Source organism: Sardina pilchardus, chromosome 8 (assembly GCF_963854185.1).
Source record: "Sardina pilchardus chromosome 8, fSarPil1.1, whole genome shotgun sequence".
Taxonomy (NCBI): domain Eukaryota; kingdom Metazoa; phylum Chordata; class Actinopteri; order Clupeiformes; family Clupeidae; genus Sardina; species Sardina pilchardus.
In genome coordinates, this window is record NC_085001.1 from 27,538,405 (window position 1) to 27,549,793 (window position 11,389).

The window sequence follows — 11,389 nt, forward strand, 5'->3', positions numbered from 1 at the left end:
GGGTCGCACGGCAACGCAGCGTCCATCACCCCGGCAACCTCTCCTCCCCCTCCCCCCCCCCCCACCAGGCACGCCAGAGGCCTGCCCAGCCAAGCATCCACCTCCGCCAGGCGCTTAGCCCCCAGACAGCCCCAACTATATTCCAAACAAATATTCCAGACAGGCGGATGAGTTGTGACCAGACTCTGAGTCACCTCGCGCTACGTGGCTGGTTAGAATCCAGACACACACCGTTGCTCAAAAGTCTCCCATTCCTAATCCACAGCTACTTCCTGAAGGGAACGTCGACGTATTCCTGTTGGTGCTGATGGAGTCACATCCTCCCACGCAGAAGAGAACACGCGTTCATACTCGACGCTGACGGAGTCTCCAACCTCCGTGAACTCGCTCCACTCCACTCCAGCAGTCTCAGGTCACATGACACTCAACGGCAGGCTGGAGGCCTACGAGTGGACAGAGCAATCATCTACATGTCAAGCAATCACTCACAAATGATAAAGAAATAATAATAAAAAAAACATTGTCAACATAGAGCCAATTTCTTTTTTAATAATGTCTTATTGATGTCTAGTGATTAATGACTAATGACTGTGTACTTATCAAGCTCCTATATGGCGGAAAGACCTCCAGCTCCGTTTGTTTCAATAAACACAGTTCCATGGCATAGGTGAAGGCCTTGGCCATTAATTACTTTGGGTTAATGTGTAAGTGAATCTAAATGATGCCAGCCAAGAGGTAAACATATCAGAGAATTATCCAATCAATTAGAGGAAGAGCAACTGCATTATACACACAGAGGCCCATGTATTCATTTACTATATAATCAAATAGAGTTCACATGACGCATCACCAGAGAGTGATGTGGTATTTCCTCATATCAGGCAGAACTGATCTCTTCCTCCTCCTCAGCCTCAGCTGTCCTCGGTCTCACACACACAACAGAAAAATCCACCGAGCCTGCTGCAGTGGAGCACGCGCAGGCCTCCCTGAGGTAAAGCCCCTGGCATATTAACTGGATTACCTAACTAAATCATAAATAATGCAACTCGGTGCTCTTCCTGCCGTGCACTCAAGTCACACGAAGCACGTGCAACAGGTTGATCTGCATTTGCATGCCTGTGTGGCTGAGGGGGGGGGGGTCTCACACACTTATTGCCTGAGGAGCAAGTTCCTGCCCCTCCATGTTCCCACGCAGGCCACCACTCTCCCCCAGGACAACAGACTTTGACAATCCAGCAGCTAAATTGAATCACTTTTAAATAAACCCAGGGCTCATTTGCAACACCGCCTTATCAACTTTAAGTTGTAACCCAACATTTGTCCATATAATGACAACATGACACACTCACTTATGGTTATGGTTAGTATTTAGCAGACCTTTTATCACACTTAGAAGCTTCTGCACAACACCGACCACATTGGTCACTAGCTGCAGCCTGATGTAACTGTACACAAACACCTGCATTTAGGAGCTGGGCAATAGGTCTGAATGGCAGTATTTCTAGGATACTATCCCTCAATCATCAGATACAGGCCTACAAGCTTATACAAGAAAATAGTGATGTAATGAATCTTAGGTTTTACAGATTTTCTAAATGGTTAAACTAAAAATGTATGAGCTGATATGCAACTAATCCTACAACATATGATTACAAAAGTAGGACTGTTAAGTTATATTCAATTCTGGATAGGCCTATGGGCCACTAAAATGTGATGAAACCTGCAGGTCACATATCTAGTCTTAACAAGTCATGACTGCTTGTAAAAAGTTATAGTAGCTATTGTTATAATAATGATAATAATACAAATAACAATACTAATAAAATAATAATAAAGCAAAGGTAGACCTAGTCATATTAAAGAATGCATCTCACCTCGAAATGAAGAACGGAAATACGCTTTTTAAAGTAGTGAAACCGCAATGCTGGAAACTCCCCTTCAATTGGTTTGTTTAATCTGTTAGCCTAAGGCTAAACTGTCGTTTATTCATATGAATGCGACTCAAACTATTCAAAAAGCGGAGGTAAAGTCACCAGTTACCGACCACTTGCTGGATGCTGACGATCGGTGTGCGCTCTGCTTCTTTGGCCAGGCGTGAAGGACCGCTTTGGCTCAGTCAACCACGGCGCGCACAAGCGAACCTCGGATACGCTCGTTTCCTCTTTGCACGGGCGGGGACTGCGCTGTTAAGGAAAGATCTGCATGAGCCCTCTGCTCGTGGCAACCTCTAGGTTTATGCGCATCAATATCGACTTCGAAATATATTTTTAAGGAGATTATCCGCTTTAGAAAACGGCATGGTTCAACGATTAAAGTGCAACAGGCTTTCTGCAGAGGAAGGCTCTTGACGCTGTGTCTGAAGTATCGGTTAAAATATATCTTTGGACACTGAAACTCCTTCGCTTCTGCTTTCCTTAAACGGACACAAACCAGAGTCAACTTCAGCTTTGTTGGTGCAGTTTTTTTTATTTATTTAATATTTCTAACCAATATAAATATAGACATATAATACACTCCATCGACCAACTGTCAGGAGAGGCTCCAAGTGACCTTGATAGTCATCAGTACTTTTGCCCTCTTGATCATCAGTATGGGATATTTGATCTATTCCTCAAAATAGATTTAATTATAAAAATAAACAAACACAAATCAAATGTAAAAGAGAGGTCTGTGCTTTCTCTTGAAGCAGGCCATGAGGATGAAGGCTGAAAGGAAAGCATCAATTATTTCTGTGTGGCTGGCAGCCCAATGGCCATCCAACCTGCAGTATGAGAGTGAAAGCATTGTGTCCACAACTCGGGTCAAAGGCTGGTCACTGTCCATGTCAAATCGATCAAACATGAAGGACAAGGAGTTTGTAGTCTTAGTTGATGTTTTCCATCTTATGCACGAGAGAGCAACTACAGGAAGAACCTCTGGGTTGCCTGAAAGAGAACAGCATGTGTGCGTCTACCTTGAGCATACACGGTCGCACATTTGTTTATGAGCTGCAATACACACATTCAGAAACACATTCACCTTTCCAGAGTCCAGCTACACTTGATAACAGCCAAAGCCACTGAACTCCATTCATAAGATATGAAGTTGAAAAATACATACTTCCTTCATGCTTATCGTACAAATCATCTTGTACAAATTTGGTACAGAATTGCTCGATTGTTTTTGCGTTTCTAGTGTTAGGGTCAACTCTCACCTAGTTGGAAACACTGCTCACCTCACATCCAGCCACTAGTTTAAGAGCATGTGAAATTTAAGGTAATGTTAAGTATAAGTGACTTCCATTATATGAAGAATAGCAACTTAGCCTTCTAAAATGCAACGCAGGAAGATTTTGTAGTTCAGCAATGGTCATGTAATGAGGATGAAGTATGTAAATTGTGAGTGTTAACTTGAGTAATTGGCATAGCTCTTCCTTTCACAGCATGTAAATAACGATGATGGCTCCTTCACTGAGCAGAACAAATGATCAAGTTGGCATGTGTTGACACATACAGTATTGTCAGCATTTACAAGAAGTGACAACTCCAGTCAGACCATAGGACAGAAGCATGTCATTCAGAACACAACTGGCTTCCACACCGCACACTTCCAGAACAATGGCAGCTTTGTTTGGGTGCCGAGACAGGGACTACCTTGTCTACTTACTATATTTAGACAAAACGCCCAACCTACCCTCAGGTTTAGATAAAGAGCTATTCTTTATTCTACGGGGCACGCTCAGATGATCAGGGGGAGCTAGAAGGGAGGAGCTAGAAGCCAGTGATGCTCTTTCACATACAAACATACACCTCCATGACTTCTGAAGGAAACTGATATTTAATGGAAAAAGCGTGCCTGTGATAGAGACTAAAGATGGTGGTCATAAAACATCATTGGGCACCATCCCAAACACACATGAACACATAGGGAAGGTCATGAGGTCACAAGGTCAAGGACACGAGAATGTCTCAGGTGGTGAAGCATTAAGGCACAAGTACACAAGCGCAAAGACACAAATAGCATGTCACTCTGTCACACACACACACGCACACACACACACACGCGCGCGCACACACACAGAGTTTAAGACAGGCCTTGGGCACTTCTAGATATGAGTGAAGCATAAACACAAGATCATACAAAGAAATGAGACCTGGTTTTTTATCTCAGCTAACTAAAAAGTCCTGCTTTTTAGTGACCAGTCCGTGGAAAAGGAGTGTCCTATACAAAAACACGTAGGAATTATTCCTGAAACCTTAATCAAGATGTAAGTCAAGAGATTCAGAGAGCAAAGGTGAAATAACACATGGTGGAATGCCTTTCCAAAAGAAGAGCTGTACAGGCAGATGTGTACATGATTGTTTTACAATTGTTATACACTGACTCTTAGGATGATTAGGGTACTGCACAAGCTGTAGAATTCGCTATACTGGGTGCCTGGCTAATAGAGTTAGTTATACTGGGGGCCTGGCTAATAAAGTTAGCTATATTGGGTGCCTGGCTAAAAGGATGCTTAGAGTGTGGCATGCATAACAGTGTTAACTACAGTTCAGCAAAAAAAATGAGCATTTTAGAAATTTCTGAAACTGCATAAATATGACTTAAGTCAAAATGGATTTGTTTTCACGACAATGTGCAAATATTTATTTATTTATTTTTGATGCGGCTGAGTGTAGCTGGCATACTTGTGTGCAGAGGAAAATACCAAAATTCCTCCTAATCCTAACTGGTGTAATATTGATAATCAAATTGTGGAACTTAATTGAAGCAAATGTTCAAGTTGTTCACAAACTCTTTCACACCAAGGACATTAACTGTTGACTTAATTTGTATTTTGTTATTTGTGAATAATTACTCTACTGCTAACAAAAATATCCTAATGTACATGTACAATGTACAAAATGTAGGTCAAATTTATGCAGATTTCCAAGAATCTCAAAGTTAAATCTTTCTTGCATCACTGTATGCTGGGCGATTGGCCTCATGCCGCATTCCATTTGTCTGCCCAAGTCGGTCACAGAGTTGTTTTCCCGAGCTATTAAACGAAAGCTGCAAATTGAACATCCCCTGAAGTTGTATCCCGACTCGCTGGCTCATTCGAACCCAGAGTACCACGAGTTCAAAATTCCAAGATGGCTGCGCCCATTACCAGCTAATGAGAACGTAGATATGCCCTGTTTGTTAGCAGTTCTGTCTGTGTCTCATTTAATCAGTCGTAGAAACAACAGACAGAGAACAGAAAAAATGACTTTTTGTTTGTGTAAATGTGTGCTGCTATATCTGGTAACAATTGCCAACAACAGACCACTGCTAAACGGTAGCATTTTATTCTCGTGACTTTGCTGACACCTGGAACGGAACCAGCTCAGGTTTTTACACGGATGTGACATCATTCCGAATCACTACTTGCGTTAGGAGACAAGTGGAATGCGGCATTAGAGTGCTTCGGATGTTGTGTTGAGTTATATCAGTCTGTAATGGACCAACTGAATACTTAGTGGACTGATACTCAATTTACCTTAACACTACGTGTGTGAGTATCAGAGAGTGATCTGAGGCACCTTTTAAAATGAGCACAGCAGTGTTACCCAAGGCACCTTAAATATGCACTTCACGATTTCATTCATTAGTGTAACTGTTCATCGAAGGTGTGCAAGACAGGCACTGGAATGTAGTCAAGGGGTTTAACTGGCTGAAGTTAGTCTCTCCTTCAAAATAAGCCAGCTCCAGTTGTGCTCAAAATACAAACGAGCACAAATCCACTAAATGATGCTCCCGTGCACAGGAGGCCTCTTAGAGTTCCATGTAGTGCAGTGCTGTGTCCTGATGGGGGCGGAGCTTCGTACGGTACTGCATTATGCAGACTGAGCTGTACGCAGGTGTTCTTCACGGCCCCTATGACGGCAACACAGGTGAACGCGAGATCCCGTCAGGTGGGCCCAGTGTTCTATTCCACGTCGGCGTTGGCAGCGCTGACTGCCGCCGCCACCGTGGAGCTCAGAGTTTAGAGCTTAGCTTAGGGTTTAAAATCATACTGGCAACTTCACAGTAACGTTTTAGAAGTCCCAGGCCTTCCGCAGTAAAGGACCTGATCTGTAGCTCAATGGGTTTCAGTTAGGGGCTCCATGCAGCTGAGTGTTAGTGTTTGGGGCTCCCTGGTCACAGCATCAGTGTAACTTGCCTTGTGTTTAACAGCACGGCTCAGCCCTGTGCTCGCCAGGCTAGTAAGAGAGCTAGCAGCCTGGGCTTTTAGCTCGATTGCAAGGACACTCAAGTCCCGGTCCGAGGTGCTGCTGTTCAATTCAACGCAGGTTACACGGCTGAATGGGTTTGGGTTAGGGCCCCTGTGCAGCTGAATGGGTTTGGGTAAGGGCCCCTGTGCAGCTGAATGGGTTAGGGCCCCTGTGGAGCTGAATGGGTTAGGGGCCCCTGTGCAGCTGAATGGGTTAGGGCCCCTATGGAGCTGAATGGGTTACGGTTAGGGCCTCTGTGCACCTGAATGGGTCAGAGCCCCAAAGCAGCTGAATGGGTTAGGGCCCCTGTGCAGCTGAATGGGTTAGGGCCCCTGTGGAGCTGAATGGGTTAGGGGCCCCTGTGCAGCTGAATGGGTTAGGGCCCCTGTGCAGCTGAATGGGTTAGGGTTAGGGCCCCTGCGCAGGAGCTTCCAGTGTGTTTTGGGGGTTACACTGAGAAGCTCAGGAGTTCAGGGGATGCAGGGGAATTGAAGTTTGAGTTGCTATGTTGGGGTAATGAGGTGTTGAGGTTCTGGAAAGTGGATCTTTTGATGTAAAGATGGTTCTGTTGGGGTTCTAGAGAGATGGTCCGTTGGGGTTCAAGAGAGATGGTCTGTTGGGGTTCTTGAGAGATGGTCTGTTGGGGTTCTAGAGAGATGGTCTGTTGGGGTTCTTCAGAGAGATGGTCCGTCGGGGTTCTAGAGAGATGGTCTGTTGGGGTTCTTGAGAGATGATGTGCAGGGGTTCTAGAGAGAGATGGTCCATTGGGGTTCTAGAGAAAGGGTTTTTGGTGTGTAGTGGTAACACTGTGTTGGTGCTGTGCAGGGGACTGCAGAGGTAAAGCTGGAAACTGGTTCATGTGCTGTCTATTTGGTTCAGCGAGGTCAGTGGACATGGCAGATATGAGTGGAAGGTCTGCCCTGTAGTCTCTATGGAGACGTGAAGGAGGAAGGCAAGCTTATGTCTCAAAGTATTTGTAGATGGCTGTGACGTAAGTCATAACACTCTGCCAGTCCGGCCGCTCCGTGTGGACCATCTCATTAATATCCTGCATGAGAGAGAGGGAGAGAGAGAGAGAGAGAGAGGGGGCAAGTATGAGAGGGAGAGAAAGTAAATGAGTTATTCAGACACAGACAAAGGGAGACAAATATCTCAGACAGACAGACAGAGAGAGAGACAAAGGGAGACAAATATCTCAGACAGACAGACAGAGAGAGAGACAAAGGGAGACAAATATCTCAGACAGGCAGACAGAGAGAGAGAAAGAGAAAGACAGAGTGAGAGAAAGAGAAAGACAGAGAAAGAGAGAGAGAGAGAGAGAGAGAGAGAGAGAGAGAGAGAGAGAGACAGAGACAGAGACAGAGAGAGATACACAGATGCTTGAGTAATTTACCAAAGTGGACTTGATGCCCACGCTCTCCGCTGCCTGGAAGGCTAAGGTGAGGTTCCGCCTCTAAACAAGACACACACAAACACACAGTCAGTTACACTCGAAACAAGACACACACAAACACACAGTTTGTTATGCCATTACGATGCCAAAAGCACAGAGCAACAAAACTTGAACTTAATTCTAATTATGTTGCACTAACAGTATGATTCTACATTGAAAAACAAAATGTCTGTGTGTACTGCAACCACTTCAAGATCATCAGTTTAATGTAATTTCAATTTAAATAGTCTAACAAATGACTAACTGAATTTCCATATTCTACTGTACTTTAACTTCACAAACAAATTCAGGCCTGGTAATATTGTGATTCTGTATGTCCAGCAGCGATGTGTTGGTCTTCAGTCTGTTTGATATGAGCACTGGAGCACCATGTTTCTCACAGGGAGACTGATTATCTTCTCTTAACACTTACAGCATCTTTCTCTTCAATCAGCATATGTGCCCAACACCTCTGGATGCACACAAACTCACACAAGCACACACACACACACACACACACACACACACACACACACACACACACACACACACACACACACACACACACACACACACACACACACACACACACACACACACACACACACACACACACACACACACACACACACACACACACACACACACACACACACACACACACACACACACACACACACACACACTAGTCGAGCAGCTAGTGAGCAGCAGCCTGGCGGGCCTTGCCTTGTCCTGGCTGTTGAGCTCATGGTAGGGGATGTGTGCAGGCAGGTAGGTGTGGAGGAGGGCGCAGAAAGCCAAGCCATCATTCCAGCTGCTGCTGAAGTTAGTGATGTCAATGTTCTACACGCCAGGGGGCCCCCAGGGAGAGATGCAGGGGCAGCGATGGAGAGATGGACAGGCAAGAGACAAACAAATAAAACAGTTACAATAACATTACAGATAAACCAGTTTTAAAAGAACATCACAAGCAAACCAGTTTAAATAACATTACAGATAAACCAATTTAAAAAACATCGCAAAACACTGTAAAAATAAATCACGCTTGTCAATGTGTGTCCGTCTCCTACTCCATCCCCTACTTTTGTCATCAAAACTTGTGTGATGCACGTAGGCCCCAGCTGTGGCACAACTGGCTGGGGAACCTGCACCGCACGCCGGCGACCCAGGTTCTATTCCCGCCCCGTGGTCCTTTCCAGATCCCACCCCTACTCTCTCTCCCATTCACTTTCTGTCACTCTCCACTGTTACTATCAATAAAGGCAGAAAACTCCTACTCCGTGTCCCCTACTTTTGTAATCAAAACGACTTCAACATCTTCGAGTCATCAACATGTGCAAATTGTGCACGGAGGTCAGAGGAGCCTCCTTCAGGTGTGTTCTCCTCTGAGGAGAGTCCCACTCCACTCCTGTTGGGCACCATTTGCCTGAGCTCACAGTGCGTGCCGAGTACCTGGCTGCCATCTACGAGCAAACAGAAGTGTTTACCGGCCGACCAGTCGAGCGGTTTACCCGCCGGCCTGGATCCTGCCTTGGGCACAGGGGGCTGTTTGGTAATGTGTTTATTCGACATGCTAGCCTGCGCTTCAGTAAACACACTCCCACAGGTGCTTTCCCAAGGAGACACACCTTAGGATCACACACGCGGACACTTCCTCCTATAATGTATGTATAGATGAAAATTAGCGATGGCGCTAACTCTAGCATATTTACATTGTGTACTTGTACTGATATCCATTAATATGCACTGTCCCTATCTAAATAAACAATGAAATAAAAAATAAAATGAAATAAAATAAAATCATAAAATAAATATTCATTTAGCAGACGCTTTTATCCAAATAGACTTGCATATGGCAATTATGTTACAAGGGACGTCCTCAGAGAAACTCCAGGCTCAGTGCCTGGCTCAAGGGCATAAAGGTGGAAGCTGGGAATTGAACCCACAACTTAAACCCACAGGCTATTGCATGCTAGCCCAGCTCCTTAGCCACTACACTGCCACTACACTACCACCACCATGGTCTCCCATCACTGTAGCTCATGCCAAGGCCCTGGGCTGACCTGGAGGGGCCCATAGACTATACAAGGGGCCTACAGACTGTGTAAGGGGCCCATAGCCTGTGTAAAGGGTCCTGGGCTGATGAAGTTCTGAGCCAAGTTGGATCTGCGGTTAACCTCGTTAAAAGGGAATATTTCCTGGCGACCGTCGCCAACTGCTAAGTTGGGTTCGGGCCTTCGGCTACAGAAATCATTCCAACTGGGACTGAACTGGATCTGGTGTGGTCATCTGGTCACACACACACACACACACACACACACACACAAAACAAACCCACCTGGTATCCCTCTGTCTTCTTCTGGCACCACCTCAACAGCGCATTTCTTTTGGAGCCCCCGTACTCTCGAGCCAGGGCAGATAATGGGTCCTTCCGCTCCTCTCTGTGCGTGCACACACACACACACACACACACACACACACACACACACACACACACACACACACACACACACACACACACACACACACACACACACACACACACACACACACACACACACACACACACACACACACACACACACACACACACACACACACACACACACCAACACACAAACACACACACATATACAGCGTTGTGATACTGTATGTCCAATGCTGACATTGTCAGGATTTATTTTCAGATAGGCCATGCGGTTACTTGTCAAAACGAGAAAATGAAAGTTCACAAGTCTTACAGTTATTTGGTTACCCTTTCATGCATCTGCCGAGAAAACGACTAGCTCGCCACACAAATAGAACTTGAAAGTTTCAGATGTTACATAAAAAGGTAGTCTATTACTTGCTTACTTTCACTTTAAAAGATAGTGAACAAACTACTCACATAATTACATAAAAGATGCTATTTATAGCTCAAAACCCGTTGCCATGGTCATATTTTTGCAGCTGTCATTATAGCAAACATCCTTGATTACTGACCAAGAGCAACATAATTGGTTCGCTCCACTTCAACACTGTCTAATCATAGGCTATATTATTATTGGACCTCTGAATATTAGGAAGGCCCATTCATTTGAATGGAACTTGAAGCGGAACTTGTGAACTTTGGCCGTGTTCAGAAAAGCTGTATAATAAGCTAATGATAGGCTAGTTTCATAATCATGAAAAGCATTGTTCAGTTTTTTTATTTTTTATCTACAGTACCAGCCACTTAGGCTAGTAGGCCAAAACGTTTATTTTGACCTCTGTGTGTGTGTGCGTGTGTACTGTGGGCGAGGTGTGTGTGTGTGTGTGTGTGTGTGTGTACCTGTGTCTGTTGTGTGCTGTGGGTGAGGGTGAGGTGTGTACTGTGGGCGAGGTGTGTGTGGTGTGTGTGTGTGTGTGTGTGTGTGTGTGTGTGTGTGTGTGTACCTGAGTCTGCTGCGTGCTGTGGGTGAGGGTGAGCTGAGGCTGAGAGGAGTGGCAGCCATCAGGGAAGAGCCAGAGCTGCCCTCAGGAGCTGAAACCTCTTCACTGCTCCTACGAGAGACTGAAACACACACACACACACACACACACACACACACACACACACACACACACACACAATGTTCCAGATTCATTGACAACATTTCAGTGACCTTGCATGACCTTCCACCATCCACTACATACTTTACTGCATAGGTTAGGGCTAAAGGCGCACACACACACACACACACACACACACACACACACACACCTGAGATGGCTTTGGATGAGTCCA

General features: G+C 45.2%; 1 protein-coding gene across 2 annotated transcripts in view; it reads right to left on the reverse strand.

Moving 5' to 3' along the window:
- Nucleotides 1-2,469: 2,469 nt before the first annotated feature.
- specc1la (sperm antigen with calponin homology and coiled-coil domains 1-like a) overlaps nucleotides 2,470-11,389 on the reverse strand; it is a 25,109-nt gene continuing 16,189 nt past the window's right edge. For both annotated transcript variants that reach the window (XM_062543473.1, XM_062543472.1), the window contains 6 exons: nucleotides 11,366-11,389; nucleotides 11,059-11,176; nucleotides 9,983-10,085; nucleotides 8,371-8,487; nucleotides 7,606-7,665; nucleotides 2,470-7,260 (listed from right to left, as the gene is read on the reverse strand). The exon at nucleotides 11,366-11,389 is cut by the window's right edge and continues 66 nt beyond it. In XM_062543473.1, coding sequence (XP_062399457.1) covers nucleotides 7,171-7,260; nucleotides 7,606-7,665; nucleotides 8,371-8,487; nucleotides 9,983-10,085; nucleotides 11,059-11,176; nucleotides 11,366-11,389 — 512 coding nt within the window. In that variant the 3' untranslated portion in view covers nucleotides 2,470-7,170. The remainder of the gene's footprint in view (nucleotides 7,261-7,605; nucleotides 7,666-8,370; nucleotides 8,488-9,982; nucleotides 10,086-11,058; nucleotides 11,177-11,365) is intronic.